We start from the raw sequence: 21397 nt of genomic DNA on the forward strand, positions 1-21397 counted from the left end.
CAATGGGGACGCTGAAGTCTCAAGGTGACACATGTGGCTGGCGGAACCACCAGACAACTACGCAGCACTGATCGGACACTCACCGGTCTTGAAGTCATGGATGACGCGGTAGGTCTCGATAGTGAGGTCCGTGAGGCCAGGGATGTTAAGGAGGAACATGCCGTCAGCGTGCAAGTGTGGCCGGTACGTGAACGATACCAGCTTCTCCTCCGCCTCATAGTGCTGTGACTCGTATGCAATGGTGCCCAGATTCTGTAGACGTGTGTATAGTTAACTGATGAGTATGTTTGATAGGTTAGTATGTAGAAAAGAAGGTGGGTCGGCAAACTCTCCTACAGATATGGATTAGCGCATAAATTAATAGGTGGAAACACATGCAGACAGATAGGTAGCAGATAGATAAATAAAAAGAGATGGATAGGTCAACAATTATTCATTTCATTACATTAGTTTGTTAGTATTTGTCAACATGTAAACAAACTGAAACAAAATTAATACGAATAACAAAATAAATAAATAAATAAAAAAAAAAGGATCAACGAGCGCAGTATTACCTGGATCACAGTTTCCATGGTGAGGGAAAACTGATTGGATAGCTTGGGTAGGAATTTTCTCTCGTGAACAGGACACACGACTCCAGGGGGCGTGGACACCAGCTCCTGGGTGGGCACGGTGGTGAGTGCCCAGGACCTCACTTGGTACTGCAGCCAGATGGGACCGTTGGGTATCATGAACACACTACCTGCCACGATAGGTAGGTCCGTATGCTTAGACATCTTGTTTTCTCATTAGGACTCTTTACAAAGATCGCAGGTATTATTGGTTGGGTTGTCAGTAATGTCCTCCGTTAATTATGTTGATTCCTTGCTAAACTACAACTAAAATAATGAAAATATCCAGTAGTTCACTTTTATCATCATCGTCGTCGTCGTCACGGTGTTTTATATTAATGGTGTTGATTCGTCATGGTGCTTTTTTTTCCCATTAATTGTGTTGATTTCTCTCTAAACTATTACTAGAACAATGAGAACCCTTGAAAATCTCCAATAGCTTCCTCTACCACAATGTCATTGTGTTATTGCTGCTCAATCCTCGTAAACTACAATTAAGATAATGAAAACACCTTTGAAAACGCAAGTAACTTTCATCATAGACTGTTAAGTAAAAAATAGATATTTGATAAATGTTTAAAATTATGAAGGTAGACGTAATGTGAGGTACATGAATCCCCTCTGCTGCCACCCTCACCTGGTCCCTTGACGGTGAAGGAGAGGGGCGTGAGGTCTCTCCTGGTGCGGGTGTACACAGCCTCAATTGTCATGTCAGTCTTGCTGGCTCGCCACACTTCCACCTTCATCCCACCCACGCCTTTCATCTCATGCTGGGAACAAAAGCACAGCAGGAAAGCTATATATGGGGATGTCTGGCCACGTTAATAAATATGCTGTTGTTTTCTTAGTAAGTGCCATAGCCATTATATTATATCATAAGGAGGGAAAAGAAGGAAACAAAGTTTGTGTTAGGAATTATATGTAAAAAGAAAATAATAATAATAATAACAATAATGATGATAATGATAATAATAATAATAATAATAATAATAATAATAATAATAATAATAATAATAATAATAATGATAATAATAATAATAATAATAATAATAATAATAATAATAATAATAATAATAATAATAATAATAATAATAATATATTAATAATAACAATAATAATAATGATAATAATAATAATAATAATAATAATAATAATAATAATAATAATAATGATAATAATAATAAAAATAATAATAATAATAATAATAAGAAGAAGAAGAAGTAGGAGAAGATGAATAATAAGAAGAATAGTAATAATGATAATAATAATAATAATAATAATAATAATAATAATAATTATTATTATTATTATTATTATTATTATTATTATTATTATCATTATTATTATTATTATTATTATTATCATTATCATTATTACTAACATTATTATTATTTCTCTTATTATTTTAGTAACAATAATAATGATAATGATAATGATTAATAAATAAAAACTAGTAAATAATAGACCTTTTAAAAAATCGTGAAACAGGAACCTTTCATATGAAGTATGTACTGATTCGACTTGTTGATATGTAAGTACGTACATAGCAAGTATTGTATTTTCGCGCGCGCGTGCACACACACACACACACACACACACACACACACACACACACACACACACACACACACACACACACACACACACACGTGCATTATCAGTGGATATTATGTGTGCAAAGTCCGCACGGATAGAGACAGAATATGATAATTTGGCATAAAAAGCATGATATTACGAATTCGATTCTTTCCTATAAAAGATACAAATAGATAACCCTCCCCACCACACACACACACACACACACACACACACACACACACACACACACACACATGAACGGTGACTCATATCCTGCATCAAATGACTGTTTCGCGATTATTTACAGCCATCAGGTGACTTAACACTTTCAAAGGTGGTGGAGTACGTGACGGTGCGGCGCAGGGGTGGAGGGAGAGGTAGGGGACTCACCTCGGTGTGAGTGGGTATGTGTGTCTGCAGGTACTCCAGCAGTATGCTCAGGGAGATGTAGGGGCGGCAGAACCGATCGGTGCAGAAGCATCTGTTAGGCATGCGTGAGGAACGGTCACACTTCACACCTGCAGGTTAATTAAATGGAAGACAAAAAAGCAGGAATTATGCGATGCAGAGTAGGACATCATAACACTACATATATTTTTTTCATTATATATATTTTCAACATGTATAGCTTCTTAAGAATAGATGAAACTAATAATAAGTTTTAACACATTAGCATTCCTTCATTTGCTCATTCACTATCTCAACGCCCTCTTATCTATCTCATTTTCTCACCTACATATCTATAGATTCTAAAACGCTTGTGACTTAAAAGTATACGATAATGATTTTCAACAAACGTGGACTCCTTCATTCGCTCATTCACCACCTCTACACTCCCCATTCTTCAATCCCATTCTCCCCACCCATATCTTTTGTCTTCCTTCTAATCCAGGCTAACCTTCGAGCAGGTATCCTTCTGCCTTTAGGGGCATGTAGATACACGAGACGTTGAGGGTGGAGGAGGTGAGTTTGTGAGACGCCCAGCCTTCGTTCTCTCGCTCGGTCACTGTGAAGGTCTCGTGGTTGTGGATGTCCAACACCTCCACCGTCATCTCGTAAGTCTGAGGAGAACGTGAAGGGAAATGTGAGTAACGAAGTAGAAAATAGTGAACGTGAGTGTTGTTGCGCTTAGATATAGCCCAGTATTCAGAAACGGTTCACTTCTCTCTCTCTCTCTCTCTCTCTCTCTCTCTCTCACTATAGAGCTATGTAAACGCCTTGAAATATTGGTATCATTTCAACCATAGCCTTTTAAAAGTAGTGGAGGTGGGATGTAGAGGTGCTTCAGAATATGGTCCATAACAATGAAGACACAGGCAAGAATAAGAACATAAGGAAAGGAAGCTACAAGAAGGCCCCCCATGCCTATACGAGTAATTTTCTGCATGTGACGTCTATTTCCATCCATCATCTTCATCCACATATTTGTCTTGATCTTTTAAAAACTCCTTAATGACTCGGCACCAACAACATAATGACTATATTCCATTCATCTACTAATCATTTCATCTTATCTCGTGAAATTTAAATCTACCGTGCTTGAACCCATTACTTTGTTCTATCCTGATTACTGACTGTGAGGAATTTACTTACGTCACCCTTGTTACATCCCCAATGCCATTAAAATACCTCTATTGCATTCATTCTTACTCTAAGCAGCACAGTGTTTAAGATAAGTAACAAACTCGTCATAACAAACGAAATATGAACACTTACTGAAGGGAGTTGAGGAAGAGGCAGGGCGGGTGGGGGAGGCGTTTGTGTGGTGGTAGTGGTGGTGGTGGGAGTGGTGGTAGTAGAGCTGGTGGTAGTGGTGGTAGTTGGTGTGGTAGTGCTGGGAGTGGTGGTTGTGGTGGTGGAGGTGGTGGACGTAGGTGGCGGGCGGGCTGGATACTGGTGTTGTGTTTGCTGACTGTGGGCGTGGAGGAGGACGTGGGTGTGTCATCGTCCTTGGAGTTACCTGGAGGAGGATAGTGTTATATCTATGCATGACTTTCCTGACATGGACACACATCTCCATAAGAGAAACAGTCACTTTTCATAGGATCTCGTATCGACACAGTAATATTTTCCACGTCGTGGTCACGTCTTGTAGTTTTCATAGGGAGAGTTTATCGTTATTATTATTATTACTATTATTATTGTTATTATCATTATTGTTATTATTATTATTATTATTATTATTATTATTATTATTATTATTATTATTATTATTATTATTATTATTATTATTATTATTATTATTATTATTATTATTATTATTATTATTATTATTATTATTATTATTATTATTATTATTACTATTATTATTATTATCATTATAATAACAATAATAATAATATTTTTTATTACTATTATCATTATTATTATTATTATTATTATCATTATTATTATTACTAGTACTATTATCATTATTTTCATCATTACAACAGGTGACTATGAAATTTGCCATATCTATATCTTAAATAATCTTCAATCCATATCATAATTTCTGTTTCCACACCTGTCACACTGACCACGCACGACCCCGCCACACACCTGCCCTTCAGTCCCTCCCACCCCTGGGTCCGGCGACATACTTGGAACAGACGTCTCTAGGAAGCTGGAATTAGCTTGAGTGATGGGCGCCGTTTCGGAGGCGGGTGTAAGTGTGGGTGGCGCCGCCGAGTTGCTGAGAATGTTGGAAGCCGTTGACGTGGGCGTGTCAGCAGGCTGTTGCGTGGACAGAGGGAGAGGCGTTGTGATCCCCACAGCACCGCCTATCCCCGCCCATACCGCCAACACCACCGCCGCCGGCCACACGTGCATGGCCTGTAACACAACATGGAGAATGATTGTTAATTTCCTCTTAGTGCAGCTCTTGCCCGCTTGTAGCAACCTCTGGGGACATTCAGGCACTCATGACCTCTTCCCCCGGCAGTGCGCTGATTAACCTTTGTACTGAGAAGAAACACAGGTGTTTGGAGTTGAGTTTATTACAGACTAGTTTCGCTACCGCTTGTTCAGTTTCTCTTAAAAAAAAAAAAAAAAAAAAAAAAATGTAGCGAAATCGCGAACACTTTTGTTTCCTCTCACCTTCTCATCCAATTTGTCTGAATGTCTAAACACAAGTAATGACAGTGAAATAAATAATTAAGTCAATTTTACAATAACTAAAAATGTAGCGAAATTGCGAACACTATTGTTTCCTCACTTTCTCATCCAACTTGTCTGAATGTCTGAACACAAGTAATGACAGTGAAATAAATAATTAAGTCAACTTTACAATAAATGTGCTTATCCCCCTGACGTGCTTTTATATACTGTAGGACGTTGTGTAAAGAGACAACACCTTTCTGCGCGTTTTGCATGGTTTTAGCCACATTAAGAGTTACTCTGAATTTGGAAATGTTTTGAACTTTAAGATAATTTCAAAAGGTCTAAGATAATTTCTCTTATATTCATTGATAATTTTTCTTGGATGGTATATGTAATCCTTGTTAAACCATCACTAAAATCATGAGTGGATATTTGAATGACTTAGTAACATCTACTACTGTTTGCTATAACTTAGACAAGATGATGAAGCCGAAAAGCATCAGAATGCAGGCCAACTTTCCAAAGACATGTTGCAGCAAGACAATGACGTGCTTGTTTATACAGTATGTCGCAGTATTGTGATATTGTGATGCCCTCCACATTATTATTTTTCCTTTGAAAGTTATAAACTGTTTTTCTGATGATAAACGTAAATGCGCGCTTCATAGAACTAACACACACACACACACACACACACACACACACACACACACACACACACACAGATTCATTGAATGTGTCGCATATGTGTTTAACCCTTCTTTGTGTTTATAACTCAGGCGTCTTGAAACAACGCAAACGTGTATCACGCAAGAAACTGGATAAGTTCAATAAACACAGTTAAAGAGTAATGAGAACATGAGTTAATTTCAGTTTTATCTAGCATGGTATCTCTTCCTAACAGTAAGGAATACACCAAATATCTGGAGATCATCGCTAGGATACCAGAATCCAGGCAGAGACTGAATCGTGTGACAGTCGAACGTAAATATCGATTAACACGGCAGACAACCACCGAGGATTTTTACGTCTGTAAGTTTTTTCTGTGCAACCACTGTTAGGAGAGTGTTACCTTTCCTTCCTCACTGTTTCAGTCAACGAAGCAGCTTGTTTACTGCGTGATGTGCGAGTGTGGATGGGACAAGGGAGGTGACGAGGCAGGGATGCTGTCAGACCAGTTATCCCACCGCTGCGCCAGTTGCCGACTGTCGCCTGCCGCCCACCCGTTGTTTTGGTAAGCAATCCCGACGCAGTCTTCCGCTGCTCAAAAACGTCCGATTAAGATTTTGATTAAATATCTATACGGAACGAAAGAAATGTTCTATTTATTCATTTTCTTTTATCGTGTAATGACGTAATTTCATTCTGGGTTTATTATGTATATATATTTTTTGTAAGTAAGCCTGCCAAGATATTCAAACATAATCGTCATAATTCACGAAATCTTCGCATCTTGCCTTGAGGAATTTTATTACCGTCCGCAGCAACAAAGTTCAGAAGGAGCCGTCAGTGCCCTTACGTTTTATACCTATATAGGAGTTGTAGGTTAGGTAGACTGTCCGAGGACCATCTTAACAATCTTAACACAGCCATCATCATCATCATCATCATTATTATTATTATTATTATTATTATCATTATTATTATTATTATTATTATTATTATTATTATTATTATTATTATCATCATCATCATCATCATCATTAGCAGGCCCAGCCAGCCATGGACAACACATTTGACACAAGTATCTTCCGTATATATAATCCTCGAGTCGTATACATCAGAGTACTTTTGTTTGATAGATATGATAATTGTATGTATCATATTCATAAAAAAAAAAGATAATAAACTTATAGATAAATGATTGAAATAATAATGATGATGATAATGTTGATAATAATGATAATAATAATAATAATAATAATAATAATAATAATAATAATAATAATAATAATAATAATAATAATAATAATAATAATAATAATAATAATAATAATAATAATAATAATAATAATAATAATAATAATAATAATAATAATAATAATAATAATAATAATAATAATTATTATTATTATTATTATTATTATTATCATAATTATGTTTATTATTATTATTATTATTATTATTATTATTATTATTATTATAACAATAATGATAATAATAATAATAATAAAAAATATAATAATAATGATAACAACAACAACAACAATAATAATAGTAATAATAATAATAATAATAATAATAATAATAATAATAATAATAATAATAATAATAATAATGATAATAATAATAATAATAATAATAATAATAATAATAATAATAATAATAATAATAATAATAATAATAATAATAATAATAATAATAATAATAATAATAGTAATAACAATAATAACGACAATAATGAATCAATACATAAGATGAATAAATCAAAATAAGAAGATAGAGAAAGACCGGTGAGGAACCACTAATTTGCCTCATAACCAAAAGCAGTAAATAACTAAATAGATGGATAAATAGACAGACTCATCATGATCATCAGCATCATCACCATAACTATTATTATTATCATCATTACAGTTATCATTACTGCTATTATCATTACTATTATTATTGTCAATACTATTTTTGTCTCGTACAGTCTCGCCGTACAAAAGGCACAATGTCAGGCCCGCCGAACTGATCAATGTAAACAAACAGACATGCTCGGGAGTCGAGACACACTGTTTATACCTGTTTGTGTAACTTAATTCGCAAAGAAGAAACTCGAGACAAATGTGAAGTAAACTACAGTGCCACGCTCAGCCCCAGCACACGAAATGGTAATTCTATATGATAGGTCAGTCAGCGGTATCTTCCAAATTCCTCAGGCAAGTTTGTGAATAGTGGGTCTTAGCTGGAAGAAGCCAATTCAGGCCAAATGTGGACATTCATGGAAACTCTAAGGACTGAGTCCCAATTTGAAATAAAAGAAAGGATATTATGAAGATAACCTTAGCCTCCGGTTAACCTCCAGAGTTTCACCACCTTGTCCTTTCGGCTATCTGGACGAAACTAATTTTTTCTGGTAGATTTCGGCTTGCTATTAATTAAAATACCACTTGTTTTTGGCACAAATCAACCAATTTTATTTTTACAGCCCCGAAACATATTATGGTAGATTTCGGCTATTAATTAAAATACCACTTGTTTTTGGCACAAATCAACCAATTTTATTTTTATTATGATAGGTCAGTCAGCGGTATCTTCCAAATTCCTCAGGCAAGTTTGTGAATAGTGGGTCTGGTAAAACTCTAAGGACTGAGTCCCAATTCATTAAAACAAGCCTCCGAAATCTACCAGAAAAAATTAGTTTCATCCAGAAAAGAACCTAACTTAACCTAACCTAATCTAACCCAACCTACCTAAACCTAACCTCAATAAAAGATTCAGTTACCTTATTCGTCATCCGAGCCTTCCTCGAGAGTGACGGGCTGTTACGGCATCAGTGTGCGGCAGGGTTTGATGCGGGAGGCTATGGCTGATCACCAGAACATGCTTAAATCTTTAAAAATCTGTGTCGCCATTATAAAAGGTTGCACCTAGTATATATGGGGTTCAAATTACTCGTAATGAGGAGCTCTATCTCTTGAGGTGGGTAAAAACACGTAGCTGATTGTGGTGAAACTCTGGAGTAATACCTAGCCTCCTCTATTGAGATTGATACATGTCAGAATATATATATATATATATATATATATATATATATATATATATATATATATATATATATATATATATATATTATTGCTATTTCCATGCTAACTGCTCTACTGATCTTGCTAACTACATGCCTCCCCTCCTCCTGCAGCATCGCTGCACAAGGCTTTCTTCTTCCTCTCATCCCTATTCTGTCCAACCTTGTAATGCAAGAGTTAACCAGTATTCTCAATCATTCATACCTTTCACTGGAACTCCCTGCCTGCTTCTGTATTTCCATCTTCCTACAACTTGACTTGTTTTAAGAAGGGGATTTCAAGAAATTTGTCCCTGAATTTTGGCTAATTCTTCATCAATCTTTAAGGGATCTAGCATTTGAAGTGGGCCTTTTTTTTTCTTTTGTTGCCCTTGGTTGGTTTCCCTCTTGCATAGAAAAAGAAATACATAAATTACTGGAAAATTATGAAAACAATAGTAAACAAGGTAAAAGGTTGGTTGTGCCTTGAGTAGTGTCACTAATAGGTGAGAAAGTCTGCTGTGAGAATGCACTTGACTAGAACTTTCTCTTATCCACCAGAATATGATGGCTTTACCTTTGAGTGTGGTTGGCAGAGTGTTCTGCACTTCTGGGTTTGCTAGGTGCCTCACAACCTCTGCTCTTCTCTCAGGTAAGTGGAAGTTCATATTAATGACCTTTTTTTGTTTAATTTCTTTGAAGTATACACAGGTACTTCTGAATTTTTTTAATTGTTTGTTTATGTTATGCATTTATTATTCTTTGCTTATATATATATATATATATATATATATATATATATATATATATATATATATATATATATATATATATATATAGAGAGAGAGAGAGAGAGAGAGAGAGAGAGAGAGAGAGAGAGAGAGAGAGAGAGAGAGTGAGTAGAGAAGGTAGTTTGCGATACCCTAAGCTGACAATATCAGCTATGAAACCTCCAGACTGGAATACGACCACAAAAGTTTTACCAGTAATGTAAAATTTTATCTGCTATGATGGCGGATATCATGCTGCCCTTTGTAGCTGCAGTTTTTCAGCATAGAGGATTGTAAGTGAAGAAAGGTTAGGACAGCTCAGTGCGCCTACTGGCAGGTTTACGTGATAGATTATGTCAGGTTATTGCGCTATGTGTCTTAAGGTCTTTGTTTTTATCCACATGCTATCAAAATTGTTGTCATCAAATAGTTAGTAATTCGTCTTGCCTGTCAAGGAGTAAAAGAAAAAAAGAAAAAAAAAAAAAAAGATTGCAAACCAGCTTTGTATTTTTTCCCTGGGGAAGGGGTGGAGTCAGGTCACCAGGCAGGCATGCATGTGCAAATCGACTCACTTTCTGGTCACCACAACAGAAGTACACACTGACGCTTCTCCATCTTACTGTGTGTTGTACAGCCACACCAAGGAAAAAAGTATCTGCATCTAATGGTATTCAATAAATAAGTGAAGCTTGGGGAAATAACTGAAATAAAATGTTGCCTCATCTTATGTTTCTTCTCATCACTCACTATGTTAGATTGGATATATCAAGAGGACATACTAGTAAATATTATGTAAATTACCACTCATTTTCACTTTTATAACCAGCACCTTTACTGTATTTATTTACTTACGGCATAATCACCTACAGAGATCATCATATCTCGTGTCCGCCCCCATCACTTATTTTTTTTATTTAATTATTTTTTCTTTAGCGAAATCATGCATTAAATTGAATAGAAAACTGTCATTACATTTTCCTTGAAGTAATGAGAGATATGACAACATGGCACAGATTATTGGCCTCACCTTGTGGACCAGTACAATTTAGTTTTACTATAGCCTAGTAATGCCCTACCCTAGTTGACGCGCTACCCTCCAATGGGTAGGGCTTACGAGTTACTCACACAATTCCTTATTTACTGAGACTAGACATTTTTATCCTCAACCACTTGACAACCAGGCATAATAATGATGAATTCATTGACAATCTATGTTAGATTTTTTTTTTTTTTTTTTTTTTTTTTTTTATGGTAAGGCGCCTGTAGGCACACTTGAAGAGTGTATGGGAAGCGCTGTTCATCTTCTGACCATTAGTGGCACAGGCAATTTTATTCATAGTGGTACCCATATTAGGGGCCATATCACCCCCGAAGCTCATCTTGGGTGTAACCACCTAGAACCTGGGTATCATGGTGACATGTAGGTAACTTTAAACCACTCGACAAATGGCAAAGTGTTTAAGGCTGTACATGGTGGGATTCGAACCTACGCGTGGATGTCTGCCTGATCCCACGCTCACCACCTTATCCACTACGCCACCGCCTCCCTGTAGGTGGTGCAGTGACTAACGCCTAGTTCTCTCTGGTACACACTCAACAGTGGAAAGGTATTGGCGGAAAAATTTGAACTTTGCCTCATCATTTCCACTCTCTGTTTATGTGTTATGGGACTTAACATGGGACATGGTGCACAGACCCACATTGCACACAGACCGTCCAGGACTCTCTCTCTCTCTCTCTCTCTCTCTCTCTCTCTCTCTCTCTCTCTCTCTCTCTCTCTCTCTCTCTCTCTCTCTCTCTCTCTCTCTCTCTCTCTCTCTCTCTATATATATATATATATATATATATATATATATATATATATATATATAGATAGATAGATAGATAGATAGATAGATAGATAGATAGATAGATAAATAAATATACAACTTTAATCCATGACTTGTAGACTATCAATTATATCAGTATTTTGTTAGCTCTACCATGCAATTCTCAACCCATTGAATGCATTTTAAATAGAATCACCTTGAATGTGGCCAAACAGTGTTCCATGATACTGAAGCGTTATCACAAAATACTACATGTTACTGTTTAACAGGTCGGGGGATCCGGGGTACAGTGAAGGTATTGGGGTTGCGGGAGGAGGAAATTGAGGAAATGAATCCAGATGAGCTTGAGGCCATGACTGATGCCTCCTTTAATACCTTTAATCAAGAGGCAGCCCACATTGAAGTGTAAGTTAAGAACCATATGGATTTTTGTTTTATGCATTATAGTAGTACATATATCTTGGTTTATGTCTGCTTTGTAATATACATAGTATATATATATATATATATATATATATATATATATATATATATATATATATATATATATATATATTATTCTTATTTTCAGTGATGCAAAGAAATATCAGCATTATTTGCGAAGAAGAACTATCCAGCATAAATATTTCAAGGCTTATGGCCCAGTGGAGGAAAATCTGCTGACATGTTCAATGAAGGAGCAGCTAAAGTACTTGCATTCTAGTGATCCAGATCAATGGACTCCTGAGGTCCTCTCAAAGTCCTTCCCCATTTCTCCTGAAGGTGTTGTGGTAAGTATTAAATTAATTAAGAATTGATTCATTAAGAACTGATGAAATTGTTTAACTAGAAAATGGAGATATTTGATGTGGAGAGAAAGAACAATACTAGATGCTAGCATGAGTGTCATCATTCTTTTTCTATTATTTGTATTCTTATAGAAGAATCAAACTTTTATATTTCTGCCATACATTTGTGAGAATGTTGCTGCTGATTCAGCCCATCAGAGTTGATTATACAGAGCATACATACCTAAATACAAAAAGAGGGAATGAAATACAGACTATGACAAACCATTTTTCTTTTCCTTTTTCTTTTATGGATTAGGTACATTGTCCAGCAATGGATAGTTATTGAGTATCAATGGATCATTCTAGCTCATGTAATTCAAGAACTCAAAAGTGTTTTGCAATGAAGGCACAAATCTTTTCAAATTTTAGCTTATTTATGATACTGTATAATAGTCAATAAGCAGATTTTTCAGTTGCAATATTTCTTTGCAGACAAGCTTCTGAAATAACAATTAACATTACAGAGGCTGACTAAGTCCTATTGGATCCCCAAGTCAGAAGTAGAAAGACAAAGACATGACAAAGCTGTGGTGGCTCGCTGGAAGAAACATATGAGGGGTCAAATTGGTAGTTTCCGAATTTTAGAGAAAGCTCTAAGGAATAAGTAAGTAATGCCAACAGCTGTTTGCCAGGTAATAGCTGGCTACAACAGAAAATTCAACTGTAACTTTTTATTTAAATAAACATATGTATAGATGCTTCACTTATCAGTGTATGGTTATTTTCATGATAAATTGCCATTATAGTTTACACAAATGGAGGAGGTAGTAGACATCTACCATAGAGATGATTTACTTACAGCAAGGTCTAATAGCACTAGTTCTGTTCCAGACCAATTCTGGTCCGAATCAGTTCAGGGGGTGGTGATTTCACTGAGTGTTTCCCTTTTTGTCTCACAACTCAAAGGGGGCAGTCACAGCCTACCCTCTAAAGACAACTCTCCTTTTCACAAAACTACATGCAAGTTATTACACACACTTCCTTCACTCAAAATTTAAAAATAGCAACTCCTAATCCAGCCTCGGAATCCTCTTCTGAGAAGGGGACCATAAATGTCCTCAGGTTGGACTGTTCTTCAGGTAGTGATGCAAAATGACTTGACACCTCCCTTAACTTTTCTTCATTAACTTCTGCAACATTTGCACTCTTAAATCTAATTTTCAATCAGTAGAACACAACCTCTCCTCTGCTAAACCTCATCATCTTTTCCTCACTGAAACACAGCTGTCTGAGCCAACTGACAGTAGCCCCTTTTCTGTTCCCTCCTACTTTCTCCTCATTTTTGTTCCAAAGCTAGATGTTGTGTCTATGTGCAGAATGACTTAAGGCGGTGTCACACTAGCACTTTTTCCGTCTACTTTTTTCGTCGTTTTTCAGATAATCGACAATATTTTGGCTGCGGCCTGTCACAAACAAACGGTGTTTCGTCGTCACTTCCCGCCAACACAGACCGACAATGTAAACAAACATGGAGGCCACGCTGCAGCAAAGATACGCTGCTCTGAACGTAATACTGTGTATTACGAAACTTAGACGAGCTAAACAAGCCAAAAAGCATGCATGGATGCGTTCATGGTTAGTGGTAGAACCAATGCACGTAGAAGCAGGTTGAGGAGACGCGGCAAGTCTTGTGGTCTTGGTCTTGGTATGTAAACAAACGCGGAAAATTTGCAGACGGAAACGATCCCTATCGTCTGACAAATTCATGCAATAAGTTCATGCGGAACGTTGAAAACTAGACGGAAATCGCATTAATCAACGGAAAAAGTGCTAGTGTGACACTGCCTTTAACTTGCTCATGCACACGCTGTTGAATCTTCTGAGTTTTCCATCATCTGGCTTTGACTCAATAGTCACTAACTAAATTTGTCTGTGCTGTCTATCTCTCTCCTAATTCCTCTGACTATAGTAAATTCTTTGACTATTTAACTTCCAAAGTGGAGCACATTCTGTCTATCCTTTAGTGGAGATCTCCATCCTTGGAGATTTCAATGTTCACCACCAGCTTGGGCTTTCCTCCCTTCACTGACCATCCTAGTGAACTAGCCTTCAACTTTGCTATCCTCCATGACCTAGAGCAACTGGTGCAACACCCTACTTGTATTACTGACCGTCTTGGTGATACACCCAACATTCTTGATCTTTCCCTTACCTCTAATCCTTCAGCTTTTGCTGTTACCCTATCATTTCCATTGGGCTCCTCCAATCACAATCTCATTTCTGTATCTTATCATATTTCTCCAATCCCTCCTCAGGATCTCCCAAAGCAGAGATGCCTCTGGCATTTTTCCTCTGCCAGTTGGGGGGACCTGAGGAGGTATTATGCTGATTTTCCCTGAAATGATTATTGTTTCTGTGTTAAGAGACCCATCTCTGAGTGCTGAATGCATAACAGAGGTGATAGTGTCTGGCATGGAGGCATACATTCCTCATTCCTTTTCTTAACCTAAACCTTCTAAACCTTGCTTTAATACTGCCTGTTCTCATGCTATACATGATAGAGAGGTTGCCCACAAAAGGTACTTGAGCCTTCCATCTCCTGAATCTCATGCACTTTATATTTCTGCCCGGAATCATGCCAAGTCTGTTCTTCAACTTGCCAAACACTCCTTCATAAATAGAAAATGTCAAAATCTTTCAAACTCAAACTCCCTTGAGACTTCTGGCATCTGGCCAAAAACATCTCCAATAACTTTACTTCTTCATCTTTCCTCCTTTATTTCATCCTGATGGCACCACTGCCATCTCATCTGTCTCTAAAGCTGAACTCTTCTCTCAAACTTTTGCTAACAACTCCACCTTGGATGATTCTGGGCTTGTCCCTTCCTCTCCTCCTCCCTCTGACTATTTCATGCCTTCAGTTAAAGTTCTTTGTAATTATGTTTTCCTTGCCCTCTCTGGCCTAAACACTCGAAAGACTTATGGACCTCATGGGGTCCTTCCTATTGTTCTCAAAACTGTGCTTCCAAGTTTGCACTTTCCCTGGCCAAACTCTTTGAACTATGTCTATCGATTTCTACCTTTCCTTCATGATGGAAGTTTGCCTACATTCAGCCTGTTCCTAAAAAGGGTGACTGTTCTAATCCCTCTAACTCTAGCTTTAATCTCTTGCTTGTCTAAACTTTTCAAATCAATCCTCAATAGGTAGATTCTCAAACATGTCACTTCACAATCTTCTCTCTGATCGCCAGTATGGCTTCCGTCAAGATGACCTTCTGGCTTTCCTTTCTGAGTCTTGGTCATCCTCTTTTAGAGATTTTGGTGAATCTTTTGCTGTTGCGTTAGATATATCAAAAGCTTTTGATAAGAGTTTGGCACAAAGCTTTGATTTGAAAACTGTCTTCCTACGGTTTCTATCCTTCTCTTTGCAACTTTATCACAAATTTCCTTTCCGACCGTTCTATTGCAGCTGCGGTAGACGGCTACTCTTCTTTTAAATCTATTAATGGTATTGTTCCTGAGGGTTCTGTCCTGTCACCCATTCTCTTTCCAGTATTCATTAATGGAATGCCCTATCCACTCCTACTTGTTGATGATACCACCCTACACCTTTCCGCGTCTTTTCAGAGATGACCAACCCTTCAGGAAGTCAATAGATCAAGCAGGGATGCCACAGAACACCTAACTTCTGATCTTTCTAAGATTTCTGATTGGGGCAGAGAAAACTTGGTAGTATTCAATGCCTCAAAAACTCAATTCCTCTATCTATCATTTCAACACAACCTTTCAGGCAACTATCCCCTCTTCTTCAGTGACACTCAACTGTCCCCATTTTCCACACTGAATATCCTCGAACTGTACTTTACTCATAATTCTAAACTGGAAATTTCACATCTCATCTCTTGCTAAAACAGCTTTTATTAAGTTAGGCGTCCTGTGGCATCTCTGCCAATTTTTCTTGCTCCTCCAACTGGTAACTATGTACAAGGGCCTTTATCCGTTCTTGTATGGAGTATTCTTCACATGTTTGGGGATGTTCCGCTCACAGTTTTCTTAAATAGGGTGGAATCAAAAGCTTTTCATCTCATCAACTCCCCTCCTCTGACTGACTGTCTTCAGCCTCTTTCTCACTGCCGGAATGTTGCATCTCTTGCTATCTTTTATCACTATTTTAATGCTAACTGCTCTACTGAGGAACTCCCTGCCTGCTTCTGTATTTTGAATAACTCTTATTCTCTTTAAGGGAACTGGCAATCCAGTGTTTTTTTTTTTTTGCCCTTGGCCAGTTTCCCCTCCTGCATTAAAAAAAAAAAAAAAAAAAAAAATTGCAGACCACCTTTTTATGACATTAAATATTTTTTTTCTGCATTAATATGCCTCTTCAATGTTGGAAGAAAGATAAATCTTAAAGCAGTGTATTTTTCATTTTATGAGACACATTTTGAATTTTTCTTTATAGACAGATGTGTCTCCTAAATAATTAAGATTCAACACCATTTTGGCATGCTGCATATACCCTATAACAAAGTTTGGTATTGACTACATCTCTTTAAGGAGGATCTGTGTCTGGCTTATAGATATATAGTCTTCCTATAAAAGGAATTTCTTGGTCAGCTTATGTCAGTCAAATTGGTATACCATTCATCATGTTATTTTATTTTTAATTTTCCATGTGATGTTTAGTGCTAATTTAAAAACAGTATTATCCATAGGATTTAGATTATGTATAAGCATTTTCTTGAAAACCTACCATGTACCCGTTTATGGTAATATAATTTTCAGGTCAGATGAATGATTTGATATCAAAATTCCAATTTCCTCAAATGTTTATGTTCAATTATCATTAATGTAGTCCAAATTGTTATATGGTTACAGATTTTGGCATTCTTTTAATCTGCATTTGTGTCCCTGGTTAATTTATAGATTTGCACCCGAGAAGCTGCCATCTCCAGTTGTTGGTATGGAGAATGTAGTCAGTATACTTGAAGGTCTGCATTTTGATGGAGAGGAACCCTATGGTGAGCTTAATATTTAATGCAGTTCCCAATTATTCTGGTTTGTAATTATGACTGTGGTGTTTTTTAACTTCCACGCAATATACAGGGGAGACTCAAAACTCGAACTTCTTAATAGTCAAACTTTTCAATATTAGAATGCAAAACTTCAATTTAATACGCGAAAAAGTACCTAATAGTTGATTGTCCACACATATGGTTGTAAACAGAGGCTTCCTGGCCTCTCCTTCCCCCCCTCTGCCAGTTGTGCTGCCATGGTCATCAGAATAACATTCCCATGCATTGTCTGTAGTTTTTTATTTATAATTTACATTAAAACCAAAGACTTAATTAGTGGATGAAAGTATCTAGTAATTGAACAGCCGCACACATGGTTCTAAACAAAGATCTGGCCTCTCCCTCCTCGCCACTGCCATTGTCCCATTTTGATACTGGTATTACTGGCAATACCAAAGCAAAATACCGGTATTCCAATATACCGTATACCGATGTGCATCCCTAGTCCTGCCACAATCTTGAGAAAAAACATTCTTCTGTGTTCTTCATTTAGAAACTTATAATGGCACCAAAGAGGCTTATTATTAGTGAAAATAAGGAATCTAGTGAGAGTGCAAGTGCTAGTGAGCCATAGCTCTCCACTAGTGGGTTCACATGAATCACACCTGGAGAAAAGTTACAAAGATGGTGACTCGTCCTCTGACAACCTCCCTCCTTTCTACCCTTCTCTCCTCCTCTTCTACATTACCTATCACCAGTGTTCACTTACAGTATGTACAAATAAAAATCATAAAAAAAAAAATTACATTGAAATTTTTATAAACTTGAGATTTTGCTAAGATTAGAATGAATTACCTGATTTATAGCTATCGATAGTCAAACTTTTTGATACTCAGACAGCCATTTGAAACTAATTAAGTTCGAGTATTGAGTCTCCACTGTATATATATATATATATATATATATATATATATATATATATATATATATATATATATATATATATATATATATATATATATACACACGCACACGCACGCACACACACACACACACACACACACACACACACACACACACACACACACACACACACACACACACACACACACACACACACACACACACACACACACACACACACACACAGCCATAAATTCCTGATATGTGGAAATTGAATTTACAAAAGATTATATTAATTAAGATATTAATATCTTCATCCAATTACTACTTACTAACTCCAATTCTTATACTTTAATTGAATATATTGTTTGATTGTTTCAATAATCTTAACAGAATAACAACATGAGATAGAATATGACAGTGCAAATTTTCATAATTGAATCAACAAATCTTGTCCATTATTATACCAAAAGGAAGATCACATCAACTGAGTACAAGATATAGAATTAGTGTAACAATCTTCATTGTACTTTCAGTTCCAAAATACGTAAAGAAAAAGAATAAACCTCCAAGGCAATCCAAGATGCCAGGCAAGTCATTTTATAGTATAATTGAAGACTATGAATTGAAAACTTCACCTGGGAAAGAACAAAATGAGAAGAAAGATTCCACCAATAATTTGGCTAGAATATCTGGCCCACCCCAATATGAAGGTTCATACACAAGGATCAGAGGTAAGGATACAACAAGGAGGAGGAGGGCCTCACATTCAAAAAAAGCCAAACTGATGACTTTCACTGAATTCATGCAGAAAAAGAAATAATATGTATGTATCTGGGCCTAGGCCAACACTCTGTTTGCCCTTGGCCAGTGCCCTTGTAATGCTGTAGGCTATATGCAAATAAAGACTTTATGATAATACTTTGTTTATGTCCTTAATTACCTATAATTATTGTTATGACTATATTTACATATTTGGGAACTAAGCCTAGACTATGAGAAACTATAGGTTACTGTTGCTGCAAAAGCTTCAATTGAGATTAAAATAAGTTCTATGGAATCCTACATACTTAAAAAAAACAAGTTTAAAAGTTATTGTTGCAGATTCTTATCACTAGAAAAAATAGTCACATTTCAATGTTGAAGATGGAAGAGAGAAGAAGAAAACTTAGCTCCAAATACACACTGCAAAGTCAAGCAATTGATAACAATGAGTGACTAATTGATGACAGTGAGTGAGATGACCATAGGTACCCTACTTGACTCAGGACTTGACCATTTAATGCTAAGGTGCAGGGTCTTCTGCCATGGCCATCTCCTTGGAGGTCATTCCTGGAGAGGGTGAGGTATAAGGTATAGATATATTAGTTTTTCAAGTACAGTATACAATTATGTGAAAATTAGAGAAAAAAAAAAAGCTAAATCAAGGATTTTCCTTTTCACAAATCTGAGGTTAATTTTTATCATAAAGTTAATTTTACTTACATATGCAATTTAGTATCTTTTTTTATCATTATTGATACATACGTATCTGCCAAAGTAACAAAAAATCTAGATGAAATGTCCTCAAAAATCATCCAAATGTATACCAAATGTGTCATCATATTCTGCTTTCAAACTAAGATAATTTAGCAGCATCTTCAGCTAAGAAAAACCCAGACATCACAAGAAGCCATGTCCATAAAGATGGGAGCTTGGCCAATCTGATGAATTTAGTGATGAATGAGCCAGAGCAGTCATGAGGCAGCCACCAGCTGCCAAATTTTCATAGCTCCACTTCCTTGTGCCAGATTGTACTTTTTGTATCTGATCCAGAATTTCTTTGTCAAGGATCAAATTCCTTTAGGTTTCTTGATTTACTTTTCTCCAGACATAGTTCCTTGTAATCCTTGACTATACTCTGACCTGAAAGGGTCCCATTTTGAGTCAAGAAGACATTATGTTGAATGTAATAGTGTATCTGGCAGCCATTCTAAAACAGAGTTTTCAGAAATAATGTCTCCACAAATTGAAGGATCAAAGCTTACCATGTGGTTACCAGTGGCAAACAGTGAACTTAGAAGGCAAGACGCTTCTTTGTGCCTCATCCTTAGGGAAAATATTTTCTGAATGCTTATATCACACTGAGATATCCCTAAGAAAGGAAACAACTGAAACAAGGCATCAGGTCATGCTTCCTTCCCTTCTACAATGTTAGTAAATGAAACACAGACCATATTCTTCCAACCTGGCCATAAAGTGTGCAGCCAAGCTATTCCCTTACAAGTGGGAGAAATATTTTTCTTACTTATGATATAAATCTAATAAGAACCATAAATCCTAAAACCTTCTTCATATGATAATACATGTAAGTTGCAAAATCTTTTATATAACCTGAATAAATTAAAGGTGGTAAGGTAACTTCATAAAACTAAGATTGTTTTTATAAAAGTTATAAATTCTGCATAAATTACATACTATATACACTAGGCACATGTGTAGCACAAAATAAAAGACAGTAATGCTCTGATAGGGCTCAGAGAAAACATGTTAGTCTTAGAGCAGAAAGGACACCCCTGGCCAAAATTTTTTTAACCAGTCACTCTGCCTCTTGAAGTATAATGATAATTTGCTGATTTTTAGTAATTTTTTTTAGTAAATAAAAGTTTACCATCTTAAATGCTAGAAATCAGATTTTTCATAAAACACAAAACATGACTTCCAAGTTAAAAGCAGTATCACAATTATCAATGGCTAGAAAAAAAAATATACAGTAAGTCCTCATTATACGGTACTTCTTTATCCGGTAAATTCACAGTTATGGTATTTGGAAATTACTACCCTCAATTCGATGTACGGTAAGAAAAATTCACAGATACGGTATCCACTCATGTCATGCCTAAACCTGCTGTTTTTCTTTTCGTGTTATTGGATCCAAACACTGAGCAATTGTTCGGCATGTTTAGTTGTTTACACCACTGTGGAGAGTTTGATGAACACTCCAGCTAACCCAGTGTCCACAAGCGATATGTAAATAACAGGGAACTTCAGGTGTAAGGCCAAAGTGCCCGAACATCCCGCCAAAAGTCAGCTGTCAATGAGCACTGAGCCGGGGTGGCGCGGTACGTGTGACGTGGATGATGTCACAACAACAA

General features: G+C 36.4%; 2 protein-coding genes across 2 annotated transcripts in view; one reads left to right on the forward strand and one right to left on the reverse strand.

Moving 5' to 3' along the window:
• LOC123520631 overlaps nt 1–6482 on the reverse strand; it is a 15497-nt gene extending 9015 nt beyond the window's left edge. The window contains exons 1-8 of the mRNA XM_045283100.1: nt 6340–6482; nt 4769–5000; nt 3906–4149; nt 3088–3250; nt 2580–2707; nt 1249–1381; nt 555–742; nt 84–252 (exon numbers count right to left, since the gene is read on the reverse strand). Coding sequence (XP_045139035.1) covers nt 84–252; nt 555–742; nt 1249–1381; nt 2580–2707; nt 3088–3241 — 772 coding nt within the window. The 5' untranslated portion in view covers nt 3242–3250; nt 3906–4149; nt 4769–5000; nt 6340–6482. The remainder of the gene's footprint in view (nt 1–83; nt 253–554; nt 743–1248; nt 1382–2579; nt 2708–3087; nt 3251–3905; nt 4150–4768; nt 5001–6339) is intronic.
• Nucleotides 6483–7910: 1428 nt separating this feature from the next.
• On the forward strand, nt 7911–19182 carry LOC123520752. Its single transcript, XM_045283315.1, has 8 exons — nt 7911–8086; nt 9541–9631; nt 11848–11983; nt 12150–12348; nt 12873–13012; nt 17272–17366; nt 18800–19097; nt 19148–19182. The coding sequence occupies exons 1-7, from the start codon at nt 8084–8086 to the stop codon at nt 19084–19086; spliced, it is 951 nt and encodes a 316-aa protein (XP_045139250.1). The 5' UTR covers nt 7911–8083; the 3' UTR covers nt 19087–19097; nt 19148–19182.
• The last annotated feature ends 2215 nt before the right edge of the window (nt 19183–21397 follow it).

Source organism: Portunus trituberculatus, chromosome 47 (assembly GCF_017591435.1).
Source record: "Portunus trituberculatus isolate SZX2019 chromosome 47, ASM1759143v1, whole genome shotgun sequence".
NCBI classification, from domain to species: Eukaryota; Metazoa; Arthropoda; class Malacostraca; order Decapoda; family Portunidae; genus Portunus; species Portunus trituberculatus.

Bases quoted from the DNA above. Each gene is read 5' to 3' on its own strand.
- LOC123520752 (XM_045283315.1), top strand. The intron at 9,632-11,847 runs GTAAGTGGAAGT...ACTGTTTAACAG, and splicing joins AACCTCTGCTCTTCTCTCAG to GTCGGGGGATCCGGGGTACA. The intron at 13,013-17,271 runs GTAAGTAATGCC...GTTAATTTATAG, and splicing joins GAGAAAGCTCTAAGGAATAA to ATTTGCACCCGAGAAGCTGC.